Below are 20,642 nucleotides of genomic sequence, written 5' to 3' on the forward strand. Positions count from 1 at the left end.
GGGTGTAGGTGTGAACATACCCTTACTCCCGACCACCTAACCAGAAGTGGCCGGGAGGCAGAGGAGCTGAGCAGGGTAGAACGGAGTTTAGGGGGCCCCATTCTAGAGATAGCTGCGGATCCCAGAGATGGGACCCACATCTATCTGACAGTTATGGCGTATCCTGTGGATATCCCTTTAACTTACATTGATGTGATACTGGCAGTATTAGATTGATGTGATTCTCTACCTACCTTGTTCATCGTTATTACTGCAGCGCATTACTTGCTTCCTTTTCATTTTTGATTTGTTTTTCTCTTTTCATGGTAACTAAAAAACCCTTTCAATAAAAACAGTTGAATTAAAAAAAAAAAACATTGCTGACCAGAAGCGGCAAAGGGACACGGGAACAACATAGAATCTGACCGTATGTTACAATTTATTTTCTCAGTATCTTATGACCATAGGAAACCATTTTTAGTCAGAAAACCCCTTTATGCCTTTTATCGCTGCGGCAAGTAGCAGTCTCCGCGTTCTTACACCCTGGGTCAGTAAGACGTCCGCTTTCTTGTACTATTGAGTTGCATTGAATTTGATGTGACCGTGTTCACACGATTGAAATTACTTGAGGATCGACAGCTACTAGATTTTTTCTAAACCCACAGGGAAACATTAAGGTTGCGGCGTGGTCACAACATCTGGTGACTTTATCCGGACTCGTGGGCGACACTGTCGCTGTGGAGCCCCTTGGGTATTATTTACATAAACGTGTCCGAATTGCGTCTTCAAAAAGCGGTCTGTTTTTGTATCCGTGTTGCGTCAGTGTGGTTTCTCGGAGTCATGCGTTCTTCTCTCGTCTGTGTTTCATCCGTTTTTCTCTCGTCCGTGTTTCTCCACTGTAAGCACTTCCCGGTTTTACTTTTCTTTTTCTCCAGCAACTGATGCATGAAAAACGGACAGCACACAGATGGCGTCCGTGTGCTGCAGTGTTTTTCACGCACCCATAGACTTCAATGGGTGAGTCCGATCCACAAAAATATACCAGAATAGGACATTCTGTTGGTTTCATGCAACAGCCGCATGCTGTTTGAATAGCCCCATTAAATTGCATGGGTGAGTTGTTTAAACGGAAAGCACCCGGACATTATATACGGTCGTGTGAATAAGGCCTTAGGGGGGATTCACACGAGCGTGTATTCGGTCCGTGCGGGCCGCGTGGTTTTCACGCGGCACGCATGGACCAATACAAGTCTATGGGGCAGTACAGACAGTCCGTGCTTTTTGCGCAGCGTTTGTCTGCTGCGCAAAATGCGCGACAGGTTCAATAACTCTGCGTATTTCGCGCATCACGCACCCATTGAAGTCAATGGGTGCGTGAAAATCACGCGCACCACACGGAAGCACTTCCGTGGGACGAGCGTGATTCGCGCAACAGCAGTGAAAAGGATGAATGAAAACCGAAAAGCACCACGTGCTTTTCTGTTTCCGAACATCCAAACGGAGTGTCTTTGCGTACCGAACTTCACCGGGTTCGGCCAAACTCGTTTTGGCCGATCCCGGCAAAAAAATTATCGGTACGCGACGTCAGGAGATAGTCACTGTCCATGGTGCTGAAAGAGTTAAACTGTTTCAGCACCATGGACAGTGACTTGCGATCCCAAAATACATTAACCTGTAAAAAAAACCCGAAGTTCTAACTTACCGATTACTCCTGTCTCCTTCCTGCAGTCCGACCTCCCGGGATGACACTTCAGTTCAAGTGACAGCTCCAGCCAATCACAGGCCAAGCACAGGCTGCAGCCAATCACAGGCTGCAGCGGTCACTTGGACTGCTGCGTCATCCAGGGAGGTGGGGCCCGATGTCAAGAGAGGCGCGTCACCAAGGACGCGTCACCAAGGACGCGTCACCAAGGCAACGGCCGGGAAGTTCTCGGTAAGTAGGAACTTTATCTTTTTTTTGTACAGGTTTTTCGCTGTTGTGTTCGGCATTCACTGTCGAGGGTGCTGAAAGATTTAGCTCTTTCAGCACCTTGGACAGTGACGGGCGTTGACAAGCCTCATCTCTATGATGCCGGCTGCGCGAAAATCACGCAGCCGCGCATCAGACACGCATGACACACGCAGCTGTCAAATGGTTTTTGCGCTCGCAAAACGCTGCGTTGTTTGCGCGCGCAAAAACGCAACGTTCGTGTGAATCTCCCCTTATGTTGAGATCCGGCGGCTGTAGGAGGATCGGGGTATTGTTTGCTTACATATGCTCATACGGCTTTCAATTGGATAGGTCTGCTCTGTATTGGCTAATTTTGACTCTGTTCTATTGATGTCTTTATGCCAGGCTACTAAAAAAGTTCAACAGGCTTCAAAAAGTCGATCGTATTTTGTCTACACGTGTATGAAGGAGAAGGGGGAATATATAAACAATGCCACGGAGAAGCAGTGGTCCCCAAGATCAACTTTGGGGCTGCATATTAACACTAATTATAGAGACTATAGTAAATTTGTGCTCCATATCATCCCTCATAGGAACATGGGGCTTATAAAGCAGGTCCCTAATAAACTTGCATTAGCCGCAATGCTCTGTTTTAGAAACTAATGAAATGTAATATCACACAGACGCTCTGCAGAGGACAGCGGGGGGTGAGAAGAAGCGCCAGTTTGCAAATCTTCAGGAGATCTGGGATTACATAAGACTTCTCCGTTTCCATAACTCCACTTTTAGCGAATACAAATATATTAGGCGACTAACGTGTTTATTGTGACGTAGAGCTCCAAAGAAGTCATTGGTTGTAATATACAGTCGTGTTTGGACACGCGGCTTCTCTCCTATTATGTCTGCATGCCTGGTTACTTAGGAAAAGCTCCCAGTTCACGTGCTTAGTATAATGAATCATTCAATCTACAAACCTTCACGGGGTCGGGTCTACAGCTGGTTTATGTAATGAAATATTAAAAGGGTTTTCTGGGTCCACAGAAAACTAATTATTGCGTCAATTATTCTATAGTCCGCTGCATGTTCGGACTGATGCCTTTGGCTCCTTTGCACTACAGCCGGGGTGGATCCTGACTTCTTCAATCATCCACCATCATTCGTATCTCAAAGACTTTTTGAGCAAGATCCGCTTTCTCCATTCTCATCACATGTCTATTCTATCTGCGTCTGCCCGGCTCGCTGAATGTCCCAATCTTGTGCTCCTTGATTTTCGAATTCTTCCGCCTTCTCCAGCATTCATTTTCAGATGCAGATAGTAGGTTTTTCACTGGATTTTCCTTTCATAGAATCAAAGAAAAATCTTACGTTTGCTCAGGACCACGTCACGTGTTTGTTCACATATAGGAAAAATCAGCTAAAAATCCGCCTACCGATTTCGAACCAAAACCCACATGCCACACATGCGGATTTTGCTGCAGAATTTGTTGCAGATTTCATTGAAAGGCGTAAAATGCACAGTGAAAATCTGTAACATGAATTGACAGGCTGCATGTTTTAAAATCTGCACCGCGGGTCAATTGGTGCACAGAAGTTTTCCGCAGCGTGTGAATGAGATGCTGCTACTATAATACGCTGCAGATTTTCTGCCCGCAAATCTCCAGCATTTCCGCTAGGCGTGAACCCCTCTCTTGGGATGAAATAATCCATATTTTGTCTTTATCATGGTATTTACCATCAGTTTTTCTTGGCCTGTACATAACTCACCGTCTTCTGAACTTCATACTACTCTAAGCAGATCAGGATGTGTTTTTAGTCTGTTTTTGTGCATATGGTTTTCTTCTCATTTATTATAAGGCCCTCGTATTCTGCAGACTGATCAATACTCTGTAATATGGCATCTGGAAAAGACTGGGGGAGATGTATCAAAGCCTGTGCAAAGGAAAAGTGGAGTAGTTGTCCATGGCAACCAATCAGACCCAACCTCTAGAGGCCCTGTGGAAAATGAAAGCAGCGACCTGATTGGTTACCATGGGCAACTGCTCTATTTTTCCTTTGCATTGGCTTTGATCGCTCGTCCACTTGTTTTGCCCCAGTCTTGGCGTCCCAGGGATCTGAAATTCTCTCTGCTCAGTACAACTTCTCCTGCTTTGTAGTATTAGTCAGCCGGGAAGTCAATAAAGAAATGATGGTTCCTAGAACAAATGGAAGGGTTTCACACGGGATGGAAAAGTGTTCTGCAAGCTGCATACGGATTTCGCTGCACATTTGCGGCAAATCCAAAGCAAAATCGACATGTGTAACATGCAGATGTTGCTGCTGATTCATAGCGGATTTCATCCCTCTACATTGTAAGGCTGTGTTCACACTGAGTTTTTTGCAGGAGGAAAATTCTGCCTCAAAATTCCGTTTGGGATTTGCTTCGATTTTCGCCTGCGGCCATTGAGTGCTACGGGCAAAAAAGTCAGCAAAATACGCTCTCTCTGCCTCCCATTGATGTCAATGGCGTAAACGGGGGATGTCCCGTCTTTCTCGCGCGAGGCGGTTTTACAGCTCGCGGGAGAAAGCCGCCTCCGCCTCCCATTGAAATCAATGGGAGGCATTTTCGGCCGGTTTTTGACGAGTTTTGCGGAGCGGTTTCCGCTCCAAAAAGCTAGTCAAAATTCTCCGTGTGAACAGGGTTTAAAGAGTGAAATCTGCATTGAAAAACCACAACAGAAATTAACATGTTGCGAATTTTAAAATCGGCACCACAGTTACATTTCCACACGGTTCCTAAAATCTGCAGCATCTACATGGCTGGTACTATAATTCGCTGCAGATTTTGCCTCCACAAATCTGGAAGGAAAATCTGTAGCATTTCCGTCCAGCCCTGTTCACATCTGTGTTTGGCATTCAGTTGTTCTGCTCCGTCAGAAGAGCAGAACAATGAAAATCCCATAAGCGCAGGTTCCATTTAACAGCCGAGACAACCCGCGCTCGGCGGAACCCATTGACTTTAATGGGTTCTGTCGGGACGTCCGTGGTATTACCGGAAACAAAAACGCCACATGCTGCGCTATTGTTTCCAGTATTTTGGGCGAAATCGGTGACTAAGGCCCCTAACGGAGCATCTAACGCAGATGTGAATTAGGCCTCCCGCATTGACCTAGCTTTAGGCTTCATTCACATCTGCGTTGTGCATTTCTGTTTCGTCAGAGGAAAACTTTCCCTCAAACTACCCATTGATTTAAATGGGTTTTGTTTTAGCATCAAGTGTGCTCAGTTAGGGTCTGTTCACATCACCATTCATTTCCGTTCCGGGGTTCCGTCGGGTGAACCCCGCAACGGAAAGTGAAACTGACAGCACAGCTTCCGTTTCAGTCACCATTGATCTAAATGGTGACGGAAACATCGCTAAAGCTTTCCGTTCGTCACCATTCCTTCTGGTTTCCGGTTTTCCGACGGAATCAATAGCGTAGTCGACTGCGTTATTGATTCCGTCGGAAAACCGGAAACAAGACAGAATGGTGACGGAAACGGCAGCTGTGCTGTCAGTTTCACTTTCCGTTGTGGGGTTCACCCGACGGAACCCTCCGACAGAACCCCGGAACGGAAATGAACGGTGATGTGAACAGGCCCTTATACTTGTAGTATTTTTTTCCATCTAAAATGACTGAAACTTGACAGGAGCTTGCCGTTATTTATTTAACATTGAAGTCAATGGATGACGGATACAAACGGATATGCCTTCTGTTTGTATCCGTTATGCATTATGTTTAACGGATCCGTTTTTTTATATGCACATGCGCAGAATGAAAATGACGGAAAAACATAAATGGAAAAAAATACTGATAAAACGGATCCGTTAAAAATGGAGCATAACTGGTGCCAAACGGAAGCAAACGGAAGGTAAAGTGTCCTTTTTTTTTGTTTTTTGATGGGTCTTGCAAATGGATCTGTCAAAAAAAATATTTTTTTTTACCCCCTGTTGCTTTCAATCAGGCATCCGTTATTGTCTGTTTTGTTTTGGCGGATCTAAATAAAAAAAAAAGGTATAACGCAAATGTGAACGAAGCCTAAGGCCCTATTCACATCTGCGTTGGAGGCTCCGCTAGGGGCCTCCATCGCATATTCGGCAGAGATTACCGGAAACAATAGTGCAGCATGCTGCGCTATTCAGTAGAATCACGGACACCGCGAAGTAACCCATTAAAGTCATTGGGTTCCGTTGGCCATTGGCGGTGTTTGTTGTGCAACAGAACCGAGCAGAACAACGGAAAGCCTTAACACAGGTGTGAATTGAGCCTAAGACCACTTTCACACGGCTATTTAGGTCTGTATTTTATGAGCCAAATCAGGAGTGGAGCATACAAGGAAAAAAAAGTATAATGGACAGATTTTCACCTCTTCCATGTTTTGGACCCACTTCTGGTTTCAGCTTATAAATACTGATGAGAATTCTGCCGGGTGAACGTGTCCGGAGACCGGCATCAGAGCTTTGTATAAAGACTGTGTGTAAATCAGCTTTTCCAGACTGAGAAGTCAGGCTGGGGTTTTGGGTGTGACACGTCTCATTTGCTGGCGTGGCTCTTGACAAACAGGAAAAATTGGGTCCCCTCCCTGGTGAATGAGTCTGTGAAAGGTTGCACAGGGTGTTGTGGATAGTTTTTAACTCTTTTTGATCTGGCAGATCAATAGTACGTTTATTACATTTTATAACCTAATTAAACTAATATATATATATATATGTACAGAGCATCAACAAGGTAATGTTTTTATTTTTATTTTATTTTAAAAACAAACAAACACCTACTTGTCTTTAAAGGGGTTAAAGTACTCGCACTTCGTAATGTTCATTACAATATGTTAAACTTCTTACTACAGAGGAACAGGGGTGACAATGGAGGCCTCCGATGTGGACCAGCTTTCCTATATTTTCCGCTACTTTCATTGAAGGGCACAAAATTGTTCTAATCTGTTACGAGTGATGGAACAAGTTTACATTGGTTGGAACTTTTTTATTTTTTACGCATGGCGTCTTTCCTGGTCGCATTACCGGTTAGTGTATGGACACATTAATATTGATTCCTTTGTACACACTTCATAGTAATGACAATAAGCGGCTCTCACTCTGGCGGACTCGAGCCAGCCATGTGTCAATGGTTGCCATGTAATATTACATTTCCCCTGCAACGGTGGCTGCAGGGGAAATGCATGGTCTACTAAATCTTCCCCCGGTTTGAGATGTTAGACCCCTTTAATACGCTGTGTACAATCATATACAATTATAATAATTAGATAAATACTGACTAACTTTTTGAGAAACCAATTTAAGGCTTCATGCACATGACCATCCCCATCATTACGACCCGTAATAACGGGCACGACTGGCCACCGAGTAGAGTATAGGAGCACGGTCCGTAAAATGAAAAAATAGGACATGTCCTATTTTTTTCGGCAGGTTTCTACGGCACGGACACTCTCCCGTACGGGAAGGTGTCCGTCAGCCATAGAAATGAATGGACCCGTAATTCTGGGCGATTTTACGGCCATGTGCATGGAGCCTAAGGCAATAATTTAGACTTACCAACGATCAGAAGGGAAAGAGCTCCCGAACTTCTAACCTATTGGAAAATCTATTTATAATAAATTCAGTCTTTTATTTTGACAAGAGGACAGATAACACTATTTGCTGAAAATCCAATATTGCATCACACCTTACAGTACAGATAAGTTACTGACAGGTTATTTAAACAATTGACTAACAGAAGGAACACCTTTAGATTCTACTGAATTAAACAAGTTTTTTTTGTCTTCTGACAATCCATATTTGTTAGAAGGGGCTCCAGAAAATAAGATCATCACAGGGCGTCCCAGCACCCCATCGATCACCTGTGATCTGTGGGTAGCCTGGCAGCAAGTGTTTACTTCCCCCTACAGCACCACCACAGAAGAAATAAAGTATTACATGCGGCACACTGAAATCAATGGCCTGTCCGTGTAATGCATGTACATACTGGGTCCTACAAAGTAGTGTGGCTGCTCATTAACTATTCACTTTTACTCTTTAATGTTTTACATTTAGTAGTGGCTGTGCCTGATACTATAGCTCACTACATCTCAGTCCCATTCAATCGAATGGCACTGAGCTAGAATACCAGGCACAGCCACTATCAAATGTACGGCACTGCGCCTAGTGAACTATGAAGCCCCTTCAGTCGGCTGATTGGCAGCTTTGCCGGGAGTCGGACCACCACCGATCTGATATTGATGGCCTAGTCTAAGGATAGGCCATCAATATTCTAGTCCAATAGGTGTGCAATGGTGCTGATGGTCTTTTAGTAGCCAAGCTATGGTTTTTAGAGGAACCTTACCAAAATATACCAGTTGCCAACCCTGCATTATTTGCCTATAGCCGTTCTCAAACTGAGACTGACCCCGTTGGCAAGGTGCCCACCAGTTGTTGGTAAGGCTTGACTGGGAGGCAGTTTTGATAGGAGTGATTATATGCTGATGTCTTTATATGCTGAAAAATAGCGGATTTATCAATATAGTTGACTCCTTTTATCTGTATTTTATCTTTATACTAGAAAAGTTAAATATAGTTTAATTATTTCTAAGTTTGGCATAGAAATAAACTGCTCGTGTGGTCCAGGCATTACCATGATCTTACTGTGAGGGCCTTAGTGGAAAAAGCTTGAGGATCCCTGGCCTAGAGAACTTACTTTACCCTTTCATCTATGACCGCACCCCTGGAGAGACATCCCATTCGCTGGACAGGAAGCCTGATGATATAAAAAAGGACACACCTCTCTACACACCCAGTCAGGTTTCCTGTCCTCTGGATGGGATTGTCCTCTTGGAAAAAAGCACTTCTCCCTGGGTTGCAGGCCCCCTAGCAGGTTCTTACCTTTCTCCCTAGGGGTTCTCTGGAAGGTGTAAGTCTCCTCTGGAGGGAGCAACCTTAAGCCTGGGGTAGGTACTTTCTCCTCTCCCGGTTTATCACTTCCCTTCTTGCAGGTGGTTCAGGTCCCACGATGCGAGACCTTCCTCTGGAGGGAGAGCGGTTCTCCCTGGGCCATACTCCGTTCCCTAGGGAGCTGGTACGCATGCCCCAGCGTTGGTGGCTTCCAGCGCATTCTAGTGAGACTTCCGGTTGTGGCAGCACATCTATTCCGGCGGGGTGATGGCCCCACATCCCAGGAAGTGGTGGTTCCGGCGGCCCTAACTGGGAGGAGGGGCTTCATGCGTCCGAAGCCGATGGCTTCCCCAGCCAATCCAAGGCCTATTTAGGCCTGAACAACATGGAGCCAAAGTCTCCAGCTTCTCCTACCTCAACCACTGGTTGGGTACCAAGAATAGCCGCGTAGTCATTCGAGTCTATGTCAGAAGTGTCCATTTACATGTCCATCTGCAAGAGATGGTCCCTTAGGGGCATGAAGGACCACGTCATATACCTGTTAAAGCTATAGTGTGATTTTACTAATTCGGTAGTTCTAGCCATACTCTCCATTAAAGGCATAGCAAGGGAGACCGTAGTCCCTTCAAATTGTGCCCAAATGGCGTCTCAGCTGATAATTCTTAAAATGTGAGTTGTCGGAGAGGTTATATTGCATGGTGGTCACAGCTTGAAGGTGCCAATAAAACACGTCCCAGGGAGGTCCATGAGATAGGGAATGCAGGGGTTAAGCCACAGAGGGCTGTGTGGGCACCATTTTGAAGTTACCTCAGGGATTCATTTAAGAGCAATGACAAAAAGTTTCAGAGTGACCGTCATGGTGATGAAGGGACCAGGGAAGAGTCAGATATTGTCTATACCAGACCACTAGGATCTCTTTCCTCTGACGTCGTGATGTTTGTCTTGACACTTATCGCTTCATAGAAGACCAGAATGATCCATGGGCGGTTGTGCGTTTTGGCTGTAGAAGGGACAGGACATCGGTCGCCCATCGCAATCAGAATAAGCATCTTTACGTCCCTGTCGTTTCCTCGTCATATTAATAACTACTGTGTATATCCGTATACTTCCCATTCTGATGAGATGATGATGGTCCTGGAAGCCTCGGCAGTGCCAGCCTCTTAATAATGTGTCTGTTTCTGCTGGGCCGCAGTGACCTTGTTTACTCTGAACCTTCAGGCGCTGTCTGCTATCCTACCCACCAACACCTGCTGTGTAAAGACACAACAGATGTCTCAAGTCTCTGGACCTTTTCCCTTTCTATTTTTAATGTTCGGTGTTGTATGTTTAAATGAGATAAGAGTCAATAGCCATATTGTGTTTCTGGACTTCATTCCTGACGTGAATGTTCTCAGCCCTACAAGTATGTGCTGCTTGGATGTTACCGCCGCCTCGCTATCCGCTCTTCTTGACTAAAGGCCTGTGTACATCTACACATAACAACGATCATTATGATCGCAATCTGTGAGAGAATCTCCGTACAGTAGAAAAGGCACAGGAAGGTGAATTATGGCTGCCATACTAGAGATCCATATTATGGTTGTATCATGGGGCCTATTACTCATAGTGATTTTGCAAAGACTTTTTTTAATATGAGCGCCATGATCACTGTGGGTCCAGCTCCCAAGACCCCCGGCTGATTTTGCTGGGTTAAGGTTGCAGTCGACTGCTCATTGCAGCAGCCACTACATGTAGTTTTACATGGGGCCATTCAAATGAAGCATCTCACTGCTCTGGCTCATAGAGAGGGGACACGAGCGAATGTCCCTCATTATTTCCCATTGTTACATCTCATCCTTTGACAAAGTAAACCGCTTCAGGATATCTGTTGTGTTGATCACACATTGCAAATCAATATAATAATTTAAAAAACAATTTTTTTTTCAGGTACAAGAGAATTCCCCTGCACAGAAAGGGGGACTTGAGCCATTCTTTGATTTTATTATTGCAATTGGACATTCCCGGCTGGTAGGTGATTTCTTATGTTCGACAAGTTTACATATAAACATAAATAAAGCATAATAATGTATAAGATATAAACATTTACATAACATCATCTTCTGTTCACACAGAGTTTTTTGCAGGTGGAATTTCTTCCTCAAAATGAAGTTTGAGGCAGATTTTCCTCTCCCTGCACGCCGATTTTCACGGCATTTTACGCCCGCGGCCATTGAACGCTGCGGGCATAAAACACAGCGAAATGCGCTTTCTCTGCCTCCCATTGAAGTCAATGGGAGGTCAGAAGAGTAAACGCCCCAAGATAGGGCATGTCCCTTCTCTCCCCCGCGAGGCGGTTTTACCGCTCACGGGAGAAAACCACCCCCGCCTCCCATTGAAATCAATGGGAGGCATTTTCGGGCCGTTTTTGACGAGTTTTGCGGCGCGGTTTCCGCGTCAAAAAACTTGTCAAAATACTCAGCCTTAGGGCTGTACATTTTAAAACATTGTAAAAGTTGTGTTTTTATATTCACTTCAAAGTGAAAACATGCATTTCAAGCATTTGTTGTTTTTTTTTCTTGTTCTTGTTTTGTTTTTAGACCCTGGATTTGTTAGAAAAAAACATACATTTATATGTATCATATCATTTAACATTTTATTTTGCAGACAAATCCAAATTTATAAGCCCAAAAAGTTTGGATCTCAGTGCAAATTGATTTCTATTATTATTAAAGAAAAGTGTAGCATGGTCGTTTTTTGTTTTTTTTACTGTGCCAAATGGTATCGTTGGCTTCTTTCTCTACAGTTGTAAACTTGTCACAGTGTGCTAAAAGGAAGCTCTTGGCATATGTTTGCATAAAAGACACCTTGGGTAACAGTAGGGTATGTTCAGACGATGTGGAATTCCAAATCTGCATCAAAATCTGCATGTGTCACGTGTGGAATTTGCTGCGGATTTCACCTTCTGCTTTGCAAAGAGGTCAAAATAAATCCATGACATATAGGACAATGCGGTGGATTTGAAAATCTGCAGCATGCCCTAAAATTTGTTTGTGAATGCGTCCACATGTACTTGGTTCTAGGTTTATGGTACGGAATCTTCACTGATAACTGGTTACTTTACACCAGTTATGCTTTGTCAGTTGATATCGCTAATTTTGATAAAATTAAAATGAAAGATTGAGTGCATAGACTGTGGCAATGAAGTGAGCACGATCAGTGACTATGGGATTAATAATCTCATGGACATGGCTGTATTATGGCTCCATGCAGTAGCTGTGTGTTTGGTTCTGGGAGATCAGGACTTTACCCAAGAGGATCCGATCACGTCCTTGGCACTAGATATATAACTCCTGCACAGAGCCGTAATACAGCAGTATGTATGTGCTTTCCATTGCACTGGCAGGGAAGCCAGTCCGTTAGTTTACCACTATATTTAGGCTGGGTTCACACATGGCGGTACTGGTACAGCAAAAATGCCAAGCTATTAGTGCATCAAACAACTTCTACATGCCCAAACAAAACTGCCCTAAACTTTACACAGTTCCTTGACTCCTCATATGAATGGGATTCTTAAAATTCCCAATGTGTAAAATGTTTGTGCTGCGATGTGGGACTATAAACCTAGGATCTTTTTGACTTGCAGATGTATTTTACTCCCTATTCTCTATATCCCATTTTTTCGTTGTCAACCAGCCTTCTGCAGTCATCAGAGGATGGCAAAGTAGGTGGTAATGCCATGAGTTCAGCACCAGGGTTTCCTGATGGATATTATTCTATAACGACTACGTTTTTAATGACACACTAATTCGCTCTGGTTTTAGTGTACCTATAACCCTCCGAGAGACTAATTGGCAGGTACACAGCGCTGGCATACAAAATGCCCATGAGCTGGTTGCAGTGAGAATATGGCAGCAGCAGACTGAACAACTTGGCACGGACACTGGCTTGTGTGCACGGATTTATGGAACTATTATTAGGGATATAAACCACATGGGAAACAGGAGGCTCTTTGTTATCCTAAGAAAAGTTCCAGCTTTATCTTAAGCTTTGATCAGTGTCACTTATGTTACATTAACTGTTTTATTTTGTATAGAAAGATGAGTGTTATGATTAATGTTCTTCTCTTGCTAAACATACTTCATGATCACAGCCCTGAAAATGTATCTCCACCCGATTTAAAGAGGCTCTGTCACCACATTATAAGTGGCCTATATTGTACATGATGTGATCTGCGCTGTAATGTAGATTACAGCAGTGTTTTTTATTTAGAAAAACGATCATTTTTGACGGAGTTATGACCTATATTAGCTTTATGCTAATGAGTTTCTTAATGGACAACTGGGTGTGTTTTACTTTTTGACCAAGTGGGCGTTGTGGAGAGAAGTGTATGACGCTGACCAATCAGTGACCAATCCGTGTCATACACTTCTCTCCATTCATTTACACTGCAGATAGCGATATAGATATATCACTATGTGCTGCCACATACACACACACTAACGTTACTGCAGTGTCCTGACAATGAATATACATTTCCTCCAGCCTGGACGTGATGTGTATTCAGAATCCTGACACTTCTCTGCACATCTCTGTGATTTACAGCATAGCAGGCGTAGTCTCGCGAGATTATGCTGTAAACTGTCATTCACAGCGAGATCTCGCTGTGCTGTGCTGTAAATCACAGAGACGCTACAGACATGTCAGGATTCTGAATAAACATCACGTCCTGCCTGGAGGTAATGTATATTCATTATCAGGACATTGCAGTAACGTTATAGTGTGTGTATGTGGCTGCACATAACGATATAGCTATATCGCTATGTGCTGTGTAAATGAATGGGTAGAAGTGTATGACGCTGATTGGTCACTGATTGGTCAGCGTCATACACTTCTCTGTACAACACCCACTTGGCCAAAAAGTAAAACACGCCCAGTTGGTCATTAAGAAACTCATTAGCATAAAGCTAATATAGGTCATAACTCTGTCAAAAATGATCGTTTTTCTAAATAAAAAACACTGCTGTAATCTACATTACAGCGCCGATCACATCATGTACAATATAGGCCACTTATAATGTGGTGACAGCCTCTTTAAGATAATTATTTTGGGCGAAGTAAACTAAATGTACTAGTCGTGGTCTGAGCCTGTGGCTGTTGGGACGCTACAACTCCCTTGGCATGCTGAGAGTTGTACTTTCTTTAACAGCTGGAGACTAGGTGTTGTACACCAGTGGTCCCAACCTGTATCTCTCCAGCTGTTGCAAAACTACAACTCCCAGCATGCTCTGACAGCTACAGGTTGAGGACTATACACAATGGTACTTCTCTCTTCTGAACAGAAGTCTGAAATACATTTGGGGTGGACATATTACTGGTGAGGACTTTAATCAAAATTAGGGACAAGAGTGCAATTGGGACAACTTTTCACTTTCACCAAAAAGAATTTGGTTGTCACAGTTGAAGTAGCATAATAGGTATTGAAATACGGAGGATCTCATGATTGCTTGTTATTAAAGGCTATATTCCGCCTAGAAAATTATTTTACAGATTAGATGTAGAATTAAACTTCATAAAAAGTTGAGTAATTGCATCACTTTTCTAGCACTGATCCCGAGTTAAAGCGTATTATAGCCCTGAATGCAGAATTGTGCTGGTCTGCAAGATGCCGGACTAATCCTTAACAGCTTAGCACCTATAATGCAGTGGTAAAGTTAGTAGTTTCTACATAAGATTACTGAACCGTGCCAGGGACTACATGTCCCAGAATGCAAATCATCCGAAAAATCTCTGCAGACTGAGTCGGCAGGGGATGCTGGGAGTTCTGAGCTCTGAAACTGAATGCAGCTTTTGTCAGTACAAGATAAATACAATTAGGCATTTGCAAAGTTACTTATTATCTTGATTCATTTTATATGTGACTGAAATAGTGTGTCCAAGTATTACAGATAAGGTGAATGTTTATTATACTGGGGGAGGGGGGTGTTATTTGGTTAACCCTTACAGTTATCCAGGAACAGTAAATGTCCTCCAGGGCTGTGCTTATGAATGAGCTGTGATTTCTCCCACGCCGGTATGATGGGGGAGTAGAAGGCAAGGAAAAAGAAAAGTAAACTTTGGAAGTGTTTCCTAAGAATTGAGCTCACCTTCTAATGTGCTCGTGGGTCCGTAACACGCAGAAGAACAAAAAGATGTCCGGGGCCAGCAAATCTCGTCGTTAAGGTGCTGGCTCCCTGTAGAATCATTCTGGAACCCGGTCAAGATCCAGTATTGAACATTAGATCTACTGGACAAGTTTTCTAGAACAATCACAAAAATACAGGGGTGCTCCCGAGGAAGTAGCATAATAGAGGAGCATATTGCAGGAGTCCATGCCGGGCTACTGGACTACACCTCTGGTACACCTTAGGCCTCGTTCATATCAGCATTGGTTTCCGTTCATGGGTTCCGTTAGACCTTTCCGTCAGGGGAACCCATGAACGGAAACGCAAACGGAAACCATGGCTTCCGTTTGCATTACAATTGATTTCAATGGTAATGCTTCCGTTGAAAATAGTGTCAGTTTGTCTCCGTTCCGTAAGGTTTCCGGGTTTTTTAGCGGAAACAATAATGCAGTCGACTACGCTATTGGTTCCGCTAAAAAAAACAAAACTGAAACCTTACGGAAAGGAGACCAATGGAAACCATTTGCGACGGAAGCATTACCATTGAAATCAATGGTAATGCAAACGGAAGCTATGGTTTCCGTTTGTCATTCCGTTAATGGGTTCCTTTGACGGAAAGGTCTAACGGAACCCGACGCTGATGTGAACGAGGCCTTAGTGCATTGGAGTCTTTATTTTCATGATTACTCCTGCTGAATAAAAGTGGCATTTCTTTGGTCATCACCAGCGAATGCCATATCCTCCTCCATCACTCATGCGCTACGGTTTACATGCCTGTGCACTCCTGCGCCATTGTGCTTCATCCAACGATTGTGTGCAATTCCCCCCACCCTCTTTCTCCAATGTTACTGCACTAGGGAGCACCCATGTAGTTTTGGGTTTGTTCTAACACAGTGTCCAATTAACCCTTTAGTGCATTTGCTCTGTATCGCTACTGGTTTGAATAAACCTGCCTTGGCTTGTACATGCTGACGAAACCTCGTGAGCCATGAACTGTGAATACCTGTAGGAGCTCTCGAGATATCAGAATCCCTGTAGGAGATTTTAGACTGCATTGTAATGAAATCCGGGCTGTACCAGTCTATCCGGACTCCGGACACAACCTCTTCTAGATCTGCTCTGGTCAAACACAACGAAATATTGGAATTCTACATTCTGGGAGGGGGTTAACCTTATATTCCTGTTTTAATATGGTGTTGTACTGTATGAGGACTTTCTCTCTGATGAAGCCCATATCATAAGTCTGCCTGACAATACAAAGTATCTCTAAGTCCTAATATAAAGTCCAATGTGACTTGGACCGTTAAAGGGGTTGTCCGGTTTCAGCAAATAAATGTTATATTGGAAAATGTTATCATTATACAAAAAATACTTCCTGTATCCATTCCTCACGATATTCAGGAGCTCTGCTTGCTGTCATTCAATAAGACCCTTTTAGTCCAGGGGATCTGTCGTGGTCATGTGATTCACACACAGGTGCTGGACTGCTTATAATTACAGTACAGTTATCGGAGCGGTGTCCTGTAACGAGCCATGCACCTGTGTGTCCATCACGTGACCGTAGACCGATGTTTATCCCATGGGAGCAAGCAATGATAGTTCTTTTTGAATGACTGCAAGCAGAGATCTTGAAAACCATGGGGAATTGATACAGAAAGTATATTGTATAAATTTTCATATTGCTAAAAAAAAAAATTGTATTTTGCTTGAGGTGGAATCACAAGTGACCAATAAATCTTCTCGTGCTGTTTTAGAAGTGTTTCCATTTATTTTATTTTTTTTCAGAACAAAGAAAACAGCATGTTCAAAGATCTCTTGAAAGCCAACATGGAGAAGCCGGTTAAGCTGGAGGTCTACAACACAAAGACAATGAAAGTCCGAGAGCTGGAGGTCACCCCTAGCAACATGTGGGGAGGCCAGGGGCTTTTAGGTGCCAGTGTCCGGTTCTGCAGCTTCCAAGGAGCTAATGAGCATGTGTGGCATGTGCTGGTATGTGACATAGATCAAGACTTTCTAAAGTGGGTCGTATTTACTGATTGAGATGATATGTTCCTTTATAATATTTAGTGGGGGAATTAGGAGATCTGTAGGTGTCTATAGAGGGTACTACATGCACAACTTTAGATCTGGTGACTGTATGTGATATCCAGTGCCCGTGCTTGGTATAATGCACAATGTGACGCACAGAATGGCACGGTTATCAGAAAAAAATATTGTCTTTCAGATATGTGGGCCATTTTAATGTCACAATAAAAACAAATATACACAATATTAAAAACCCAAAAATGAATATAATTTAACTGTATACAGGATATATATATATATATATATATATATATAAAATCACTTTTCACTGGCGGGTGCTACAAATCAGTGTAATAGAATGGTATTGCTGGTTTCTGTCCCATTTTGATGTTACATATTGTATCTCACTTGCTTCTTTCATTGCAAATAACGATATAGATAAATCTCAGGGTTGTAATGCACATTATGTCAACGTTTTAGAGCTAAAAATGTTGTCCAATGCATGAGTAGAGCAGAGCAAGACCCAAATAGGCTGTGCTCCTCATTGTCATTGTGATATGTGGGAAAAGCAGTCGTAGGAAATATTACAATCGCGGCCTGCAGTCTTCTAATTGAATGAGCAAAACGTGAGACCTATCCACATGTAAAATGGGGCCTCTAAGGACTGCTGCTGCAAATTCCGAGGTGTTAAAGGGGTATTCTGGTTATGAAGGGTTCTAAGCAATTTTCACCTATTCTCAGGGTAGGTGGTAAATGCTACATCGGTGGCGGACCACGAGTGATCGCTAGAATTGTGGGTACTGAATCGCCGGTTTGAATTAAACGGTGGTCAAGCGCACTTCCGCTCTATTCACGGTCTATGGGACTGACCAAGTACAGTGCTCGGCTATCTTAGTCAGTCCCATAGACCATGAATAGAGCGGTAGTATTGCAGTGTATATTGGATTTCTAAAAATCAAATTTGCTTTAATAACAGTTTTTTTCAGAATGAGAAATCACAGTTGCGAAAAGTGACCCAACCGCAGTGTGTGAATACCCCCTTTGAGGCAGTGGGGGGGGGGGGTGTCATTAACTTTACAGATATTGGGAGCGAGAACACTTCTGTGCGCATATATGTATACTGCTGAAGGGAATGCCAGACTTCATTTTCTATTACTCTTCAGGATGTGGAGCCAAATTCACCCGCAGCACTGGCCGGTCTACAAGCTCATACAGATTATATTGTGGGCTCGGATCAAATTTTGCAAGAGGTACGTGTAGATTTATATTTTTTTTTTAACTACAGCAGACTGAGTCATCTTATGTGTTTATGTGGAAAATTTGCAGAGATGTGGCCGATGGTGGTGTAAGGGAAGGCCTCCGTGAACTACATCTTAATATTAGGAACAGGATTGAGGATTTAAAGAGACATTTCACCCATATAGTATTTATACCCAGATCAGCATCCTTGTATAAAGCTTTAGGGACAGTTTTTATATACATTACCTGTAATAGCATTTTTCATGGTCATAGAATTCAGGCCCATGATGCTGTATGGCATTGTCTGACCAAGCTAAGAGAACTTCATGCCCCCTCTCTGCTTTTTGAAGTGGGGGTCCCCCTCTATGAGCCAGAGCTTCTCTGTATTATGCTGTGGAGAGAGAGAGAGAGAGAGAGAGAGAGAGAGAGAGCCAGATGTGGCTTACACAGCTGCTTTCCAGGGGTTAATGAAGCCAGACCCCCGGCGATCAGCCGATTCATGAGACAAGCCCTTTCATGTAACGCTACAGTAGCTCAAACATTTATTCTACATATTCTTGTATTTCTTTGCCAGGCTGTATATGCCATTTGTACAGTTTTGACATGGTCCATTTCCGCAGGACTTGGGCTGTTCATGTTGTCAGCAGATAACCGCGCTCGTGGAGTCGTATTTGTTTGCATTCGTTTTTTATTTTCACTGTAGTAGGTTTCCTATGCGTATTTGCACTCGCTCACCAGTATAACCCCTGTGACTGTGTACAAGCGCTGTATCTGCAGTGTTTTCTCACCCTCTATCTAATAACCATTGTTATCATCTCCATGTTTCCCCATCTACAGAGCAGCGAATTCACACAAAATGTTTCTCGTATTTTCTGGTCTAGTCAGAAGATTTCTATGCTTTGATAGAGTCTCACGAGGGCAAACCACTGAAGCTGCTGGTCTACAACACTGAGACTGATTCGTGCCGAGAGGTTTATGTAACCCCTAATGGAGCCTGGGGTGGTGAAGGAAGGTATTGTGATTTGTCTAGCCTATACAGAACATGCACCGTACATGTAAATATAGGGTGTGCTAAATAAATTCTACTCCGTGACTTGCATATAGACATGACATGAGGTGTGCGATAGATTGTCTGAAAGCACATCACTCGTTGCCGTGGGTAAGAGGGGCGATTTATCACCGTTGCAAAAAGGGATGATTATTGGGTTCGGGCCAAGGGTGGCAGTATTTCTCAATTAGCGCAGTTTGTGAACTGTTCGCGTGCTGCTGTGGTGAAAATGTATAGTAGGCGGACAAATGGCACCACTGGCAATAACCGACGTGGAAACTGCGGAGCACCACGTGCCATTGAAGTGAGAGATGAACGTCGGCTACGAAAGTGTGCGAGGCCTGAACGACGCTACAGTGGAGCAGCTCACTGTGAAAATCAACCAGGGGGCCACCAGTCGTGTGTCTAAAACAATAAACCGTACCGTGTATGGCGCTCCGAAGCAAACGGAGGGTGTCACTTCTCCTATTCTAACAAAGGTGCATCGGAAAAAAGGCTTATATTTGCACAGCAGTTTCGGAATTGTACCACCGACGATTGGCAAACGGTTGCCTTCTCTGATGAGTCGCGTTTTCTGCTTCATCGCAACCATTGCTAGAAGAACACAAGCTGGTGGCGGCAGCGTTATGGTCTAGGGAATTTTTTCAAGGCATTCTCTGGGCCCACTCATCCAAGAGAAGGCACTCTTAGGGACACTGAAGTACCTAAGATACTAAAAAAAACATACATGTATCAATTATTGTTATTTTTATTGTAACAATATTTAGCCAGTTTGATTTGTTTATCGTTTATTTAAAATGAATCGTTCAAACATAAAAATCTTTATCGTTTCTGAAGTTATTAAATGTAAACGTTCAGGTCCGACGAAAGTACATTGCGGCCATAATGGAATTAGCTTTCCAAAATGGCTGAAAATGTATGATAATTGTAATGAATAAAACATCCAACCAATTGTCAAACCGCTGATCTTCTGTCATGTGTAAATGCAGCTTATAATGTCTGACACCGCTTTTGTTTCCTTCCAGCTTGGGCTGTGGTATTGGATATGGATACTTGCATCGCATTCCCTTGCAGCCTGTCACTCCAAGCAAAAATTCTGAGATAAAGCCCCCTTCACCATTACCAGCTCAGGAACCTGTTATACCACCAACCAATGGATATAGTGAGGTATGAGGCACATTCATACATTAAATATCATCTATAATCTATCGGAAATTAAAGCAACAAGTGTATCCATTTTTTATTTTTTCCTAGTTAAAATGTTATTTATTTAACATTATCTATTCATTATCTTGTATGTTTAACACTGTCGAAGCCGTGTCAATTTTCACACTTTTGACATACACAAATAAAACCTGAATTATAAAGTAGCAAAATCACATT

General features: G+C 43.3%; 1 protein-coding gene across 1 annotated transcript in view; it reads left to right on the forward strand.

Moving 5' to 3' along the window:
* GORASP1 (golgi reassembly stacking protein 1) overlaps positions 1-20,642 on the forward strand; it is a 31,478-nt gene that overhangs the window by 4,770 nt on the left and 6,066 nt on the right. The window contains exons 2-6 of the mRNA XM_075827340.1: positions 10,734-10,814; positions 16,733-16,936; positions 18,136-18,222; positions 19,093-19,223; positions 20,285-20,426. Coding sequence (XP_075683455.1) covers positions 10,734-10,814; positions 16,733-16,936; positions 18,136-18,222; positions 19,093-19,223; positions 20,285-20,426 — 645 coding nt within the window. The remainder of the gene's footprint in view (positions 1-10,733; positions 10,815-16,732; positions 16,937-18,135; positions 18,223-19,092; positions 19,224-20,284; positions 20,427-20,642) is intronic.

Source organism: Rhinoderma darwinii, chromosome 5, assembly GCF_050947455.1.
Source record: "Rhinoderma darwinii isolate aRhiDar2 chromosome 5, aRhiDar2.hap1, whole genome shotgun sequence".
Lineage (NCBI taxonomy): Eukaryota > Metazoa > Chordata > Amphibia > Anura > Rhinodermatidae > Rhinoderma > Rhinoderma darwinii.